Source organism: Quercus lobata, chromosome 6 (assembly GCF_001633185.2).
Source record: "Quercus lobata isolate SW786 chromosome 6, ValleyOak3.0 Primary Assembly, whole genome shotgun sequence".
Classification (NCBI taxonomy): Eukaryota; Viridiplantae; Streptophyta; class Magnoliopsida; order Fagales; family Fagaceae; genus Quercus; species Quercus lobata.
The window spans coordinates 33,032,608-33,049,387 of record NC_044909.1 but is presented as its reverse complement, the minus strand read 5'-3'; the positions used below and the strand labels follow the sequence as shown (position 1 = coordinate 33,049,387).

Here is a 16,780-nt window from a genome sequence, read left to right as displayed (position 1 = left end):
TTTAGTTTAATACCAAACAAATAAACCAAAAGTAATTGTGACTTGGTAAGAATCAGAAAATAGCTAAAATTTGTACCAATTTTAGCTTGTAGACAATGTTTACACTCTCATGTGGTTGGAAGTATCAAAATGAAGAATGTGAAGGATCATAACACAGTAACCTTAGTGATGTCCACAATGTGATTTAGAAAATTGAAATATGGAGTTGAATCAAAACAATTTGACTGTAGGATCTACAAACAGAATTATAATGGCCACCTGAAATAAGTATTACATTTTGTCTTCAATTTTTTCTTAAGCTGGATGTATGACTGTTTTGTCATGATTAATGATGAAAAATGGAGCTGAATATTCATAAAAGAGTAATTCTACAGACATAAATTATTTTACAACATTTTAACAAAATGTTAATGCAGTCAACCTCTTATTGGTTTTCATCTAGTCTTACCATTAATATCATTTTTTTTATTTACTAATAATCATTCACCACATCAGCAGTTTGTAAATTTTTTTATAAAATAATTTGTATCTCTAGCATTATTCTTCGTAAAAAGAAGTTGAAGTTGGCTTCAACTATATTTATGACTATATAATCCATGACCCCTCATAAATAAAACTCCTGTGGAGGCTATACCAATACAACTGCTGCATTAAAAAAAAAAAAAGACAAAAATATAAAATGGAAAATTACAAAGGCATTACCTATCTACAGAAAATGCAGTGGAAATCATTATCAGTTGCCGCTTAAAAGTGAAGTGGGAGAAATTTGTACAAGTAATCAGGCATTAGTATACTTCCACATTCCATTGCTCTGCTCTCTTCAACTGCTTTTTGTAGTCCGCCCAATCAATGCCTGAAAAATGTATCAAACACAAGATTGAAGGCATGAAAGGTAAAAATTGTCTATCTAGTCTAGCCAAAGTTTGATCTGCTACTTACCATCTCTAGCAGCCAATGAAACCATTATGTCATCAATTCCCTTTTCCATCCCCTTCAGCCCACACATGTAGACAAAGGTGTTATCCTTCTTAAGCAATTGCCATAGCTCTTCTGCATACTGAGCCATTCGGGTTTGGATGTACATCTTCTCACCTTTCTCATTTTTTTGCTCTCTACTCACAGCAAAGTCAAGTCTAAAATTTTCGGGGGCCTTCTCCTTCATTTTCTCAAATTCCTGTCTCATACAACAGGAGAATTTTCAGTGTGTATTTCAAAACATAGGCAAAAAGGTTTTTGATGAGTGAGGAAACTCTAGTCCATCTCACCTCCTTATAAAGCAGTGAGCTACTTGTGGGGACACCCAAGAAGAGCCACGCCAAACCATTGAACTACACAACATGTCAAAAAGATGAATCAATCATCAGCTGATGCATAGACAAGAATTCACCACTATAGGTATTTTTTTCAATTGTGACAGAAGGGATGTTTATGATGAATGGTTTCTAATTTCCAAGCAGCACAGAAAGAAGTTCCTGATGAATCATGGGCTTTTTATAAGTAAAATTAACAAAATGCAGCATTTGCAATTGATGCTGAAAACACCATTGAAACTGCATCCTAGTGATTGTATTTGTATGTGACAACTATATTACTCTTCTCTTCGAGGATTGATGATGGCTTCAGTCCAATTCTTATATCAGCCTCCATGAGAGTTACCACATGTTATAACTCTTTCCATTTTCCCAAGTCCCACCTTTTTAATGCTTTACTGGGCTGAACTCTAGACCTTTAACGCAAGGCTACAAGGCCATTGATACTGTTTTGAAGCTTCCATGAGAGAAATTTCGTCATCACGTGGTTCATGTTAGTTTCTCATCAAGGGTTTATCAAAACAAGATTGATTGCATTTTATCTACCTTGTAGTCATCATGCTTCTCAAAGAACATTTTCCACAAAAATGAGCGGAAAGGAGCAATTCCAGTTCCGGTTGCAAGCTGCAACAAATGAATTCAAAATTACCAACGCATAGAAATCAACTAACTGAAAAATTCAGAATCAATTTATGGAGTATTCATTAAATTTCTTGACATTGTACTTGCTTAAGATAACAAACCAAAATATACCATGATGATGGTAGCATTGGGATCTTTTGGCATAAGCATTTCTTTTCCAACAGGTCCTGTCATTTTCACTTCAGCTCCAGCTTTCAAGTCACCTGAAACGCAAACATTTAAAAAAACAAGGGTACTAAGGTATCTTGCTTAATTTGGTGTTACCGTTTTTGGTTACCTCAAACTGTTTCTCATAAAATTTGCTCAAAACCAAAAAGATGGACAATGTTTCATTAGAATTTGGTAGACAAAGAACGGAATAATTTCATAGATCTATAGTTCTGCATCCTTACACAAGAAATTTGAGCATACTCCTTTAACAATTTCTCCCGCATCATTGGTGTACACTAGCCGTTTCACACACAGAGAAACCTGTATTAAGGTAACAGGTCAGACAACCAAATGAATTGAAATCAAAGACTAGCTATGGAAATAAAAAACCGTTGAGATGTAGATAATTCTGACTTGACAAAAGAACTCAAAACCCATTATAAAATCATGTAATTATAAACTTCAACTCTCACAACAAATATGGTTCATTTTAATAAAAAAAACTCACTGTTTTGGAGTCTCCAAAGTCACCAATGGCACTGCTGGCAATTGAGTATAACCTCAGCTTGTGAGGCTTGCCATTTTTGTCAATACCATCTGGAATTACCCCAACTGATTGCCCTTCTCTGTATGGGATCTCCCCTAAGCCAACCAATCAACCAGTTAGCTCAAAATGATCAATTTCTTTATCAACCACATTTCAAAATAATTAATATGTTAAAGACGAATTTGTTATATTGTTAGTGTTCATGCTTATCCCAGAAACTTAGAAGATAATAGGAGCTGATGTGCTTTTTCCTTTTTATTCTTGCTGAAGAGGGACTGCTGTGCTATTGTAAGTCCATTGATACATTTGCAACTTTCATATTAAGGTTCATTAATGGTCAGAAAACATTAAGAAGCACATAAAAGCCCACAAATAAAATCAAGGTAATATAAACTATATGTTGAAGAGTTAACAAAGTCATCTTTTAAGATGCTAAGTGTATTGATCAAAAGAAAAGCGCTAGCCACGTCCTTGTATTTGTTTATAAAGTATTAACCTAGTGTATGCCTGATGCGGGACTTAGAATACACACTCTCAATCAATACCCAATCAAATTGGGCATACATTGAGGGAGCATAGGAGTTCATACCCTCAGTGCTGAAGACCATGTGCCAAGTTTCTCCAGGAGCATCATCACCAGTAATCTTAGTGTTAAGTAGGCATCTTCCAGTGTATGGATTTTTCGGTTTGTACTTGTTCACAACCACGCCTTCCTCCATTTTCTTGGATTCCTTCGCAACCTTTGCAGGAGCCTCTGTGGTGACCTGGGCTCTGATCGAAACCACTCTTCCACCAACAGAAACATCTCTGTACTGCAAAGGAACCTGAGAAACCAAAAACCATGTCACAAACTCCAAGCAAAACAATCACAGTGCAAAAGCTAGACAAAGACAACCGACTACCTTCTTGAAGGAAATTCTTTCTGGTGAGATTATAGAGGTTCTGGAGGACAGAGAAGATGACTTGGATGATGGAAAAGAGACCGTGGCAGTTACTGCAGTAGCCATGACTGCAATGCTAGTTGATAAAGCAGAGCAAGAGAAAGAAAGTGTGATGGTTTTATGGGGTTGCGAGGAGTTGGTGAAGAAGTATGAAAACGAGAGGGTATGATCTCTTTCGTTTGCAGTGGATTATGAGATTTGAGTGGAGGAGAATTTAAGGCCAATGCAGTGGCAGATGTGAGGATAAGTTTTTGTGTAATGTATGACTGTCCTCACTACCATTTGTAGTCTTGTGGTCCATATGGCCACTATCTTCGTTGATTTTTTTGGTTTACACCACGCAATAAGGGTACGTTGATGGGGCTAACAAGATTATATCTTGTTACACACTCCAATAAAATTATATTTTGAAAACACGATTTTGTTAAAATTGTGAAACGGTGACAATTCTAATTGAAATAGTGTTTGACCGTATTTTTTTTTCAAAGGAATATTGTCACATCATTTAAAATTTTAATACTCTCAAAGGCACACTAAATCATTAAGAGATTCTTAAATGCATGTTACTTTAAAAATATCCCTTAACCATTAAGTTGTTCTTTCCACCATCCACCTAAGTTAATTCTGATTGCAAAACTTGGTCTTAACACTGTTGTTCACGAATTCAAAGTTCAAACTACACCAATGATGGGTATTTTATAGACACTCACTTAGCAATCCTCATTTAGCTCTATGCTATGACCAAAAACTGTCATTTTATGACAAGAATTGTGAGGGATTTTCACAATTCACTCCAATACCAATGGGCTTGGTTTGCGATCGAATACTATAAAAGATTTGTGCCCCCTCATCCTTCACCAATTGATGACTTGCATAATTGAGTGTAATTTATCACTTCTCAACTTTAAACTTTAGTCTAATTTTATTTATTTTGTTGATTTTAGACTTGATTTTTGTTATTTAAATTTTATTCCAGATTTGAAGAAAATAAAGATTTACTCAAATAAAAGAGATGTGAAGCAACTATAGAGAATATTGGATCTTGGATAAACGGAACCAAAGGAAGATTTCTTTATGGCTTTAGAAGTTGGCAAGGAACAGAGAAGGAGGCACGCACAAAAGAAAAGAGGGGCTGAACTAAAAGGGCAACACATTAAAAGAAAGAAAAGAGGCGCTGAAAAGGAAGAAAAGAAGGAGGCGCTGAACCACAAACAAGGAGAGATTTTTGGGCTGAAAAAGTATCTTGGGTTGAAAAACGTTTTAGGTTGAAAAAGTATTTTGGGCTGAAAAAAGGGCAACACGTCAAAAGAAAATAAAAAGTGAGGGCTGAAAAAAAAAAAAAAAAAGGGACACTGAAGCAGAAAGAAAAGCGTCGAAACAAAAAAGAAAAAAATAAAAAAAAAAAGGGCCGTTGAAGCAAAAAGAAAAGCGCCGAAACTGAAAAGAAAAAGAGGCGCTGAAGCAGAAAAGGGGGCTGAAGCAAAAAAGACACGAAAAAACAAGAGAGGGGACGCTGAAACTGGTAGAGGCTGAAGGAGATTCTTTCGCGTTCATTTTTTCCTTCAAATCTTCTCAGAAAAATTATGGTGAATTCGTTTATGTTGAATTTAATTTTTAGCATGAACTAAATTTTTTTTATTCTAGGAAAACGATGTAATCTAGTTCTGAACTATGCTTGCTTTTCTATGTTAATTTGAAGAAATTCTCTTCATGTCTATCTGATTTATTCTAAGCTTATTGTTTCTAATTAACTGGCCATTAATTAGATAATTTTGATCTTGTGATTTGCAGTTGAAAGAGGGAATTATAGGATAGATCTTGAATATTTCAGCATAGGTAAATATAGAGATCGAAAGACTTGTATGAACCTATGTAGTATTAAAATCGTTGGTTTTAATGCTTTCTTGCTTTATTAAATTGCATACTATTGTGTAAATTGATGAACAAGAATGTTTCCAATTGACTGTTGTGAGAGTGCCCTTTTTTTTTAGGATACTCAGGCCCAAGGATCCCGGGCCCAAATAAAAAGAGGGATTTGGTGGACCGGGCCTTGACTCACCGCAGCTAACGAGCTGTTTAAGAATCAAGTAGGTACAGAGAATACTCCTGACAATAAAAAAAAATGACAAACAAGGAGATCGTAGAATGCCCAAAAATGTTAGCAACGTAAATTCAGAACAAAGACAGGATTAGCAAAACGATAAAGAAAAGGTGCTGTGGGGATCCTGGGAGTTATGAGGCAGTATTTCATTAACAAGTTATCTGTTTGATTACAGAAAGCTCACTAGGACGTGATACAAGGTCCAATCAAGCTCAAAAATTGCAGTCTTGAATGGCTATTTCAGCCTTCAAAACTTGCAAAGTTTGATTCCTGTTGAATCCGAGTATGTGCAATAGTGGCCTTTACAGGATATCGGGAAGAAGTATTTCGTTCTTCCCTTAGTATTTTTCTTTCTGGATGGATTTTTCTGATGGTTCTTCCTAGAGAGTTTCTTCTTTTTTTTGTGTGTTTCTTTTCCTTTTTCTTGCTGCTTTCTTCACGACCCGTCCCCTCCTTTTATAATGGAGTTTTTCTGGGTGTCCCGGGTTCCCCTGTTTTGTTCTTTTGCAAACAGAGCATGTTCTGTCTCTGTCGCCTCGGTAAGTCCCTTTGCCGTTTTTTTCTCACTCTTTCCTTCTCTTGGTTCTGATTCCTTCGAAAGCTTCTGGTTGGCCATCCTCTTTGGGACGTGCTGAGGTATGCCCTTCTCGGTATCCTCATTTCTGGCGTATTCCTTTCTTTCCTATTTGGGCGGAATCCTGTTCTGCCATTTTTGAAAGTCATTCGTTGCCATTCTTTCTTCCCTGTCCTGGTTTCCCGAGGCCCTTTTGCTGTCTGTGCCATGAAAGGTCGCTTGCGTTTCTTGTTCTTTTCTTTTCCTGTCTTCTTTCTACCGATCTGTCCCAGTCTTCTCTTTTTTCTTTTTTTATTTGTGCTTGAAGGGATTTGAGGATCCTTGTTTCTTTATATTTTGCCGTGGTCTCTTTTTGGGATGATTCTTCCTTTTCTGGGCTTCAGGATCCTCTGGGCCTTCCTTTTGCCTCCCATGGGTCATCCGTGCCTATTACTTTTGGGCTTAGCCTGAGATTTTCCTTTTGGGCTTGACTTGTTCTTTTGTTTTTGGGCTTATTTCATTATGACCTATTTTAGACCTCAACATTTAGCCCCCCGAGCTCGTGGGTTGCCTGAAACCCACGCGTGAGTGATTTAGGTTTCCTAGGACTCTCATGGTATCCCCCTTTCCTTTGACTTCTACTGGATTTCCTTCCTTTTTAATTGGGATCCCGGCCCTTTTCTGCTGCTTTTAGTTGCCTCCTTTTTGCGTGTTGCAGTTCCCTTATCATTATTACCTCTCGCAGCTTCCTCTTTATACGGGACGTGGCAGTTGGGTATTTGAGGTAAAACTCCTCTACCCACTTTTCTCGTTTCCCGTTATCCCTCATTAATAACTGCTGATCACTTCAAATTAAATTTCTTGGCAACTGGCGCGTCTTTCCATAAACTGTTTTTCCCCAACTGCTATTTGCGCCTTTATTGTAGCCGTTTCACCTTATCACTTTGCTTCTCTGAGTTTTTCACTCTGTGTTTCTCTTTCTTTTTTCTCTTCTTCTCCGTTACTCTGGTCTTCCTCCCTTTCGCACTTTCAATCTTTTTTCTTCTCAGAGCACGTGTTGTTTCGATGGCTTCTTCTTCTTCTCGAAAGAGGAGAGAGCGTACTCCCAGTCCTTCTGAGGGTGAAGGTTCTTCTGGTTCTGCTCCGAGTGATTCTCACGAGGTTACTGAACGTCCGGCCTTCCCTTTACGGGATCCTTGGTATTCTCTCAGCGCATTTTTTTCTCATATATCTCATGGTGAGGCTCCTCCATCCCCTCACGTTTGGATGTTTTCTGGTCAAGCGGGTTTCGCTGGTTCCGCCCAAGTTCCTGACCCTAGAGAGATTTTTGATCTCCAGATCAGACAAGGAATCCGAGAGGCGGTTCCTATTTTCTTTGATTTTGTTCCAGGAAAGATTCAGGGCTGGCCTATATGGGTAGACAAAGAACTGTCTCATGCTGAGTTTGTGGGTCGTTTGGAGCGCGCCGGTATCCTAAAGGCAGTGGCTATTTCCAGAAACCTTGAGGGCTTCAGAGACGCCAAAGGGCTCAGGCATCTGGTACGTCGTTGGTGCCCTTCCCTTCATACTTTTTTCTTTTCTACTGGTGAATTAACAGTCACCTTGGAGGATGTGGTTAATAACTTCCTCCTCCCGGTGTTTGGTGAAGAGAATCCCTTTGATATTGACCTTTCTGGTGAGGATCTCATGGTAGAAGAGAAATTATTTGGTCATTTTGGTGGTCGCGCCGCTTCTTCTGGTGGCAAGCCGGCTAGGATGGGGAGATGGGTGATGACCCTCTCTCGTGAAAAAGATAAGGAAGTGAGGTGGGCCGGTTTCCTGGCTTTTTGGCGTAGTAAGTTTTTGTTCAGTGAGTTCCCTGGGTACGGAGTTAAGTCTTCGTTTTTTCCATTAGCAATCAAGTTGGCTCGAGGTACCCAGTATCCTTTGGCCCCTCTGTTTTTGGGTCATGTTTATTCTCAATTGGACCAGCTTCATGGAGATGAGGCTGAGGGTGACTCTTGTTATGTGATCACTTCGTCTCTTCACTGTGCTATCCTTCAGATTTTCATGTGGGACCGTTCTGCAGCTACTTTGGCTAAGTGCAGGAATTTGAAGTTTGTGAAAGACAAGTTCCAAGGATCCCCCGACATAGTGAAGGGTCTTTGTGGCAATTCTACCGATGCCTTTCCCATTATTTTTCGTTGAATCAGCTTGAAGGGTGGTGGTCTCAATCTTGTGGAGTTGTTTGACCAAGCAGGGAGCTTATATTGGAGATCCCCTCGTGAGTTTGGTCCTGGCTTTGCATGTGATTCTGTGTTGTCTTCTTTTTTTTCTTCTACAGGTAATACCTTTGACTTGCGCCAAGGTGATGAGGGCAGTCTGGCTTATCTTGCCTGCATTAGCCCCTCCTGGCTTCCTGTGCCTTCTTCAAGTGGCCCAAAATATACTCATTATTCAGCACACCGGGTGCTCCGGCAATTTGGTTTTGATCAGGACATTCCTCCAGTCTTTAAGGATGTGGTGCCATCCCTTCCTTCCTTGGATCCTTTCTTGAGGCTGCAAGCCTTTTCTTATTGGTCACGGAGGAGCCCCCAATTTGCAATGCCTAACTCCCAAAGAGGAGTCTTTGCTTCTAGTGGCTATACGGGTTATTGGAGGAGAGTGCAAAAGTCCTTTGTTGATTATGTTGGCACTGGCACAGTTCGGGATGTCCCGAATCCTAGCATTGTTTCTGCTCCTACATCCAATAGACGTTTATCCCTTCCTACTGCTGGGATTGTTTCTGCTGCTGCAAGCAGCAAGACTGGGTTTGCAGAGTGGCATGCCTCCAGGGGAGGTTGGGTGGTTTATGGACAGGATTTTCCTGAAACCTGGCTAGGTGATAGCCTCATCATTGGTGCTTCCTCTGGGGTGCCCATCAAAAGGGGTGCAACAGAGACAATAAGTGTTGCCACTGCTCCAAGTAAAGGTAAGGATGTCAAGTCAAAGAAAATGAAAGCTGCTGATGTTGGCGAGAGTACAGGAGGTGTGGAAATAGGCTTTGAGGCGAAAAGAAGGAAGACAGGAAAACCTCAAGCACACTTGGCATCTCAGGAAGGCAAGGATGTCAGGGAACATTTGGTTTCAAGGACCCGGAAGAAGACTAAGGTAGAGCCTTCTTTTCCCCAGGTTCCTGTGACTGCCTCAGTCCATGGTTCTTTAGGATCCTCTGATTTGGTATCCCAGCCTCCTTTAGGACCCTCTGGGCGTACTCGTAGTAAGCAAAAGACTTCCAGAGAATCTGTAGAGAGAGAGAGAAGGGCAAGACTTTTTTCCTTCTTCTCTCTTTTTTTTTTTGTCGCACTTGTTTCTATTTTGCTGACGAGTGGTGATTTCCTTTGCAGTCTAAGCGCAAGTCTGATCACAAGACGGGTAAGAGCCAATCTTCTGGAGACGACGTGGTATGTGTTCCCCTTTTTCTTTTGTTCTTTCCCTTTTGTTCTGTCATTGTGTTGTCTGCATTCCTGCTGTTGTGTTTTTTTTTTCTTTCTTTTGACACTGCCTTTTCCTCTTCTCCTTCCTTTAGGTGGAGGTATCCCCTCCTATGACTGACAAGGCTCTGGGGGAGGAAATTATCACAGCTCTTTCTGTTGTTTTTCCTGTTATGGGGGAGGAGCCCCCTACTGATGACCCAGCCGAAGAAACTGGGCAACCAATGCAAGGTTCCCAGGATTCCCAGGATCCCAAAGCTTCTAGGATCCCGTCATCTCAAAGTCCCCATCTTGAGCGTACTCCCAGTCCTATTAGGACTGTGTTTCCTCAGTCCTTGTCAGATAAAGGTGCTTTGGGAGACACTCCTTTATCCAAACAAACAGGTAAACCTTGTTCCCTTGAAATGGCGTTATATTCTACTTTCTTTTCCAATTTTTTTTGAGTTCCTCCTTTTCCTTTTCCTTTTAGGTCAAACCAGTGAGAAATCCGCTCCCAGTGTTGCCTCTTCTTTAGAATCAGAAAGCTCAGAAGGTGAGTGCAAGTTACTCCCATCGTGTTTCCTTTTCTTCCTCCTCCTTTTCTTTTTATATATGTCGAAGCCCCCTGCATCTATCCCTTCTTTTAGCCACTTTGCCATTGGTCCTTCACCTTTTCTTCAACTTGCCTTATGTTCCTTCCCAGAATCTTCGGGGAAGTCAGGAGATCAGGAAGAAGAGGCTCTGCCCCAAGAAGCTGGAACCGGTTTGTTCTTCTTTTTCTCCCTTTTTTTTTTAAGACTAAATCTGTTCTTCCTCTTCTTTTCTTTTTTTTCTTTTTTTTTTGAATATTGATACAGGCTTTGCAGGTTCTGAGCCTGTTATTCCTGAAGGAATTGTGAGACCTGCTCAAGTTGCTGACCTTCGTCCAGAGCAAAAGGCTGCAAGTCCCCTTGTTTCTGCAAGTGGTGACACAGTGATGGGGGATGCCTCGAAGATGACTGCCTCAGATCTTGATTCAAGGCTTTCTTCTTTTCTGGCTCGCTTTGATCTCTTGGAATTCAACAGTCTTCCTGCCAGCCACTTCCATATTTTTGGGTCTTCTTATGGCAGCTTCCTGCGTTTCTCCGTTCCTGTGGAAGGCCTGCCGCTGCTAGAGAGTCTGCTTAAGAGTCACGAGGATTTCACCAGCGGCTTCAGGGGAGGCGTTTTTTTGGGCAATATTTTAATGGAGTTGCTGTGTGCTGTGCTGATTTCCCTAAGGAATTCCTCTGTAGATTCCTTGTCCGAAGAAAAGCTTCTGGAGTGGAGAGGGGTGGTGCAAGACCTTCTAGAGGCCAAGTTTAACTTGTCTTTTCTGCTGGATCACTTGCGTCTGCTGGCCCATATGCTGTTTCAGAGGCAATCTTTCGAGAGTATAGACACTGAGATAGCTGCTGCTGAGGAAGCTTTGGCTCGTGCTCACAAGGTTTTACAAGACTTGAAGGTCAAGCGGCAGAGGATCCTTTCTACTTTGGCTGTGCCTGTTATTTCTCCGGATGCCTCCCTGTTGGCCGGCCTCATTCCTTAGCCTTCTTTTTTTTTAGATTTACATAGACAATTTGGGATTGTATAAGTTTTTTTTTTCTTTTTTTTTTTGAACATTGTTCTGCTTTTTGCTTTCTCTTTTGTGTTTCAAAACTGTTTCTCTTTTTTTTTTTCAGTATGTGAATCTACCTTTTTCTTTGGTATATTGCCTTTTCTTTCCTATCGCTCTTTCCTTTCCTGAGTCCTGGACCATGGTTTTCACAGGTTTCTCTGTAAATTCTGGTCCAGGTACCCGGTAATCTATTATGTAAGTACTGAACTGGGTACACTGGTATCCTTCTCTATGTACATATATTTTTTCGAGATACGGTCCCAGTTCATGAACTTTGACAGGTTCCCCTTTTGCCAAGTGCTAGGCTAGGTATCCTAGATATTTTGCTTTTATTCTGTGATCCTAGACCTATGCACTTGGGACTGTTTGTGGGGTATCTGAAATTATTTGTGGGGTGAATCCTGGGCCATATGTAAAAGGGCATTACACACTCTTCCCCCTTTTTTTTTGACTCAGGTATCCTTCCTTAAATTTATCCAAACTTGTTTTTTTTTTTTTCTTTATAGTATGAAAAACTTAAATGTTGAAGAAATAGGAATTTCATTAAAACATAGTCATTTTCAAGGAACAAAGAAAAAGTCTTTTGGTGCAGTATTGACCACAAAGTGTCAATCTATCACATGTTCCTGAACAAAATTAGCTTAGACTAGAATTCATGATAAAAGCTGAAAAAGACAAAAATAAAAGGAACTTAGCAGATAGTGAAACTGGTGAAAGGACCCTGAGGTACCGGGATCCCTTTGTTCTTATGCATAATATTGCTTCAGCCACTTCCCGTTTATGGGCTCTGTCAGGACTGTTCCATCTTCTTTGGCAAGGTAATAATACCCACTTTCATGAGCTGTATTGATGATGTAAGGTCCTTCCCATTTCGGGGTGAACTTGGAAGGCCCTGGCAGGTTCCTCCTCACATGCTCCGCCATCCTTAGCACTAATTGCCCTTTACTGAACACTCTTAGGCGTACTGCTTGTGCATATGCTCTGGTCATTCTTTGCTGGTATCTCTGGCTTCTTTTCTTAGCCAGTTCTCTTTCTTCTTCTACTCCTTCCAGATCTGCTAGCCTCTTTTCATTGCTTGTGTCCTCACTTTCTCCCTGGTTTTCCTCTAGAACTACCCTTGGTGTAGGAATGACTAACTCCGCAGGGCTGATGGCTTCCGTTCCATAAACCAGGGAGAATGGGGAGAATCCTGTGGCTGTCTTTACAGAGCTTCTACATGCCCAAAGCACATCTGCCAGATGGTCACTCCATTTTCCTCCATACTCATGTTTCATTTTCTTAAGGATCTTTAATATTACCCTATTAGTGGCTTCAGCTTGGCCGTTTCCTTGTGGGTAGTATGGGGTAGACCTTCCATGCTTGATGTGGTATGCTTCAGTTAATCCCTTCATATCTCTGTTTATGAATGGGGTTCCATTGTCGCTGATCAATCTTCTGGGGATCCCGAACCTTGTAATGATGTGGTTTCGAATAAAATTTGCCACAGCTGCTCCAGTAGCTTTTTTCAAAGGGATGGCCTCTACCCATTTTGTAAAGTACTCCGTGGCTGCCAGGATCCATATATAACCATTGGATGGAGGATTTATGGGCCCTATGAGATCGAGCCCCCAAGTATGAAAAGGCCATGGCGTCGTCATATCCTGTAGGACATTTGGGTGAGTGTGAATTGCATCTCCTAGGACTTGGCAAGCATGACATGTTTTGACCAGCTCCTCAGAGTCTCTTTTCATCGTTGGCCAGTAATATCCCAACAACAATAACTGCTTATACAGTCTTCTCTTTCCTGGGTGACTTCCACAGTCTCCAGAGTGCACCTCTCTGACTACTTCTCTAGCTTCCTTTGGTCCCAGGCACCTGAGGGGATCCCCATGATATCCCTTTTTGAATAAAATGTCGTTCTGCAAGAAATACCTGCACGCTAGTTTCTTGAGCTTGTGGGCCAGTTCCCTGTCGGTTGGCAGGATCCCCCGAGCCAGGTATCCTATGAAAGGAACCCGCCAGTCTTCTGCAATGAACACCGCGTAGCTTTCTTCTTTATCAATTGCCAAACGACATTCCTGGCATTTCCCCTGTATGATTGCTGCTTCCTTGTCCATATCTGGCCAGTAATATCCCCTGCGTTGCATCCTTCTGTATAGGCTGACTTTTTCTGTGACTCCACATGCTTGGGCGTGTAATTCTTCTAGTTTCGCCTTTCCTTCCTTCTCGGTGATACATCTGGACAATATTCCTCCTGGCAGTCTCTTATATAACTCTCCTTCTATCTGAGTGTAATCCATTAGTTCTTTGATGTTCCCTCTGGGGCTTGCCTCTTTCATCTTTTCTTTGATTTCGTCCCTCCAGTCCCACTGTTTGGATTCCCCGGGGTACATCCCTTGGAGGATCCTTACAATAGAATGTTCCTGCCTTCCTATTTTTATCAGCGTATCCCTCCCATTAAATGGTATTTGGGATCCCAGGGTGGCGAGAGCATCTGCAAACTTGTTCTCACTTCTTTGAGTGTATTCTACGCTGAAGGTTTGAAATTCCATCTCCAGCCTTTGTGCCCAAGTCCTGTAGGCTGCCAGGCTTTGTTCTCGTAGTACAAAGTCACCTTTCACTTGGGAGATTACAAGATTAGAATCTCCCAACACTCTCATATGTTTCACTCCTATGCTGAGTGCTATAGTCAACCCGGTTAAGTATGCCTCATATTCAGCTGCGTTATTGGAGCATGAGAAACCAAGCTTGAAGGACAGGGGCATGATATCCCCATTTTCGCAGCTTAGTACAATTCCTACCCCATTTGAAGTTGCTGTAGTTGATCCGTCAAACCTCATGGTCCATTTCTTCCCTGGGATCTCCATCACTGCTACCTCGCCAGGGATTTCTTCACTCAGCGGGCCTTCTTCCTTTCTTGGGAATTGAGCAAGCAAATCTGCTATGGCCTAGCTCTTGACAGCCTTGGGAGTTTTTATGCCTATATCATATTGTGAGAGCAACACTAGCCATTGTGCTATCCTTCCCGTGAGAAGGGGCTGGTGCAGGAGTGCTTTTATGGGGTGGGATTTAGTTACCAAGAGGATTTGGTGAGCTGAGAAGTACCTCTTCAACCTTTGGGATGCATAAATGATCACTAGGCAAGCTTTCTCTATTCTGGGGTACCTGGTCTCGGTATCCTTGAGTGTTTTGCTTACATAATATATGGGCTGCTCATTTCCTTGGTCATCTTCTTGTGCCAGCAAAGCTCCTATTGCCTGGGAGTTTGATGCTAGGTATAGCAACAGAGGTCGCCCACGTACTGGTGCCTGGAGGGTGGGCAGATGATTCATAATGCCCTGAATTCTTTGAAAAGCTTCCTGCTGCTCCGTTCCCCAGGTAAATTCATTTCCCTTTTTTAATAGCTTGGATAGGCCTGCTGTAGCTGAGGCTAAACCAGGCACAAACCTCCTGATGTAGGAGACCCTTCCCAGGAAGCTTTTGAGTTCCCTAACAGTAGTTGGCCTTCTCATCGTGGCAATAGCCGTGGCTTTGGCTGGGTCCACGCTTATGCCTTTGTGATGTACTAGGAATCCGAGGAACTTTCCAGCAGACACTCCAAAGGCGCACTTCATGGGGTTCATACGTAACTTGTATTTCCTGCATCTTTCAAAGACTTGCTTAAGTACTTGGAAATGTCCTGTTCTGGTTTTTGACTTGACTACAATATCGTCTACATAATCTTCCATTTCCTCATGCATCATGTCATGGAAAATGGCTGTCATGGTTCGTTGATACGTAGCCCCCGCATTTTTGAGGCCAAAGGGCATTGTAGTAAAAGTTCCCAATCGGAGTTCTGAATGTCGTCTTCTCTGCATCTTTGGCTGCCATGCGGATCTGGTTGTATCCACTGTACCCATCCATAAATGAGAACATCGAGTTTCCAGCGGCTGAATCTACAAGGAGGTCTATATTGGGCAAGGGGAACTCATCTTTAGGACATGCCTTGTTCAGGTTGCGAAAGTCTACACATCAACGGATTTGACCATTTTTCTTCTTCACAGGTACAATGTTGGAAAGCCATTTTGGATGTTGGATGGGTTTGATAAAACCAGCTGTTAGTAATTTCCTGACCTCTTAGACTATTTGAGCTTCTATCTCAGTGTGGAAAACCCTAGCTGGTTGGACTACTGGCCTCATCCCTGGGTCCACATTAAGAGAATGGACTACCAACTCTGGGTCTAGACCAGGCATCTCATCATAGGTCCATGCAAACACATCTCTGTATTTTTGAAGTAAGGTTACCAGTTGTTCTCTTTCTTGAGCCACCAATTGACTGCTAATGAAGACAGGTTTTCGGGATCCTGGTTCTGTTCCCAAGTCTACTTCCTTTAATTCTTCCTCAGGCTGGATCTGAGCCTCCTTAACTGGTTCTTTTGGGATTTCTTCTTGGGCCATCATGCAGCTTGGTGGTCCGGGACCTTCCTGCACAATGCATTCAGGTCCCGCGCACCTTCACAAACGATAAATCAGCCTTCCCCCAGGTTCTCGCACCACCACACATTCTCGGGATCCTGAAGAGCTGGGCTCCCTCTTCTGTCTCTTTCTTTCTAGAAGGTTTCTCAGGTCACGGGTGCCCCTTCCTCCTTCTTCTTCTTCTAGGACTGGTGCCCCCGGGGTCCTCGGGGCGGGGTTCTCATCATCTGGCTCCAATTCATCATAAAACATTGTTTCTGCGAAGTTCACTTCTCCCTGGCTGAAAGGACTATGATTGGCAGGGATCCTTATGGGCCTCCCATTCAGTCTCCCTTTAATGCATTGATGGAACGTGGATGGAATAAGGCGATGTTTATGAAGCCACGGGCGTCCCAACAACACGTGATAAGAAACTTCTGCATTAATTACATGAAACCTTGTCAGAGCTACTATCGGCCCCACCCTTAAGGCTAGCTGCACGTATCCTTCTGTTGACTCTACTGATCCTCCAAATCCTGTTATCTCCATGGGAGTCCCCAGGATCCTTCTGTCAACTAACCCAATAGCTTCCAGGGTACTTAAGGCTATGAGGTTGAGTGATGCCCCTGTATCTACCAGTGCTCTTCTGACTTGAACGCCGTTTATGGTGGCCATTAGATAAAGGGGTCTACGGTGGTCTGGGTGCTCAATCTCTATATCTTCATCAGTGAAGGTTATTGCATTGGTCGTTTCCAGGAAAGCTCGACTAGCATGTGACTCAGCTGTAAAACATTCCATCCCTGAATCTGCTGCTATGCTCATGAGAGACTCTGTGGCCACCCTCCTTGCTTCTGGTCCGAATCCTAATTGATTGAATAGTGACTTGAACTTGGGATTCTTCTGGAGGGTCCTGACTGTGCTCGGGTGGAAGGATCCTTCAGATTCTCCTGCTTCTGCCGGGTTCCCGTGTATTACTACTGCTACCACCCCTTTTCCTTTGTGGTTAGGCAAGGGGTTTCTCTGCACTTCCGGCTCCTTCTGGGTGAGCTCCAGGGT

At 42.1% G+C, this 16,780-nt stretch overlaps 1 protein-coding gene across 1 annotated transcript; it reads right to left on the bottom strand.

Annotated features, from left to right (window-relative positions):
- Positions 1 to 522: 522 nt before the first annotated feature.
- LOC115995416 (ferredoxin--NADP reductase, leaf isozyme, chloroplastic) lies at positions 523 to 3,858 on the bottom strand. The gene is made up of 9 exons (XM_031119972.1): positions 3,552 to 3,858; positions 3,239 to 3,473; positions 2,611 to 2,744; positions 2,345 to 2,423; positions 2,064 to 2,155; positions 1,857 to 1,934; positions 1,266 to 1,328; positions 940 to 1,174; positions 523 to 853 (listed from the first exon to the last, which is right to left on the bottom strand). The coding sequence occupies exons 1-9, from the start codon at positions 3,654 to 3,656 to the stop codon at positions 786 to 788; spliced, it is 1,089 nt and encodes a 362-aa protein (XP_030975832.1). The 5' UTR covers positions 3,657 to 3,858; the 3' UTR covers positions 523 to 785.
- Between the last annotated feature and the right edge of the window lie 12,922 nt (positions 3,859 to 16,780).

Excerpts from the sequence above, each read along its gene's own strand:
- LOC115995416 (XM_031119972.1), bottom strand. The coding sequence starts at position 3,656 with ATGGCTACTGCAGTAACTGCCACGGTCTCTTTTCCATCATCCAAGTCA. Across the intron at positions 3,474-3,551 it reads AAAGAATTTCCTTCAAGAAG|GTTCCTTTGCAGTACAGAGA; the intron begins GTAGTCGGTTGT and ends TTGGTTTCTCAG. Across the intron at positions 854-939 it reads TTCATTGGCTGCTAGAGATG|GCATTGATTGGGCGGACTAC; the intron begins GTAAGTAGCAGA and ends TACATTTTTCAG.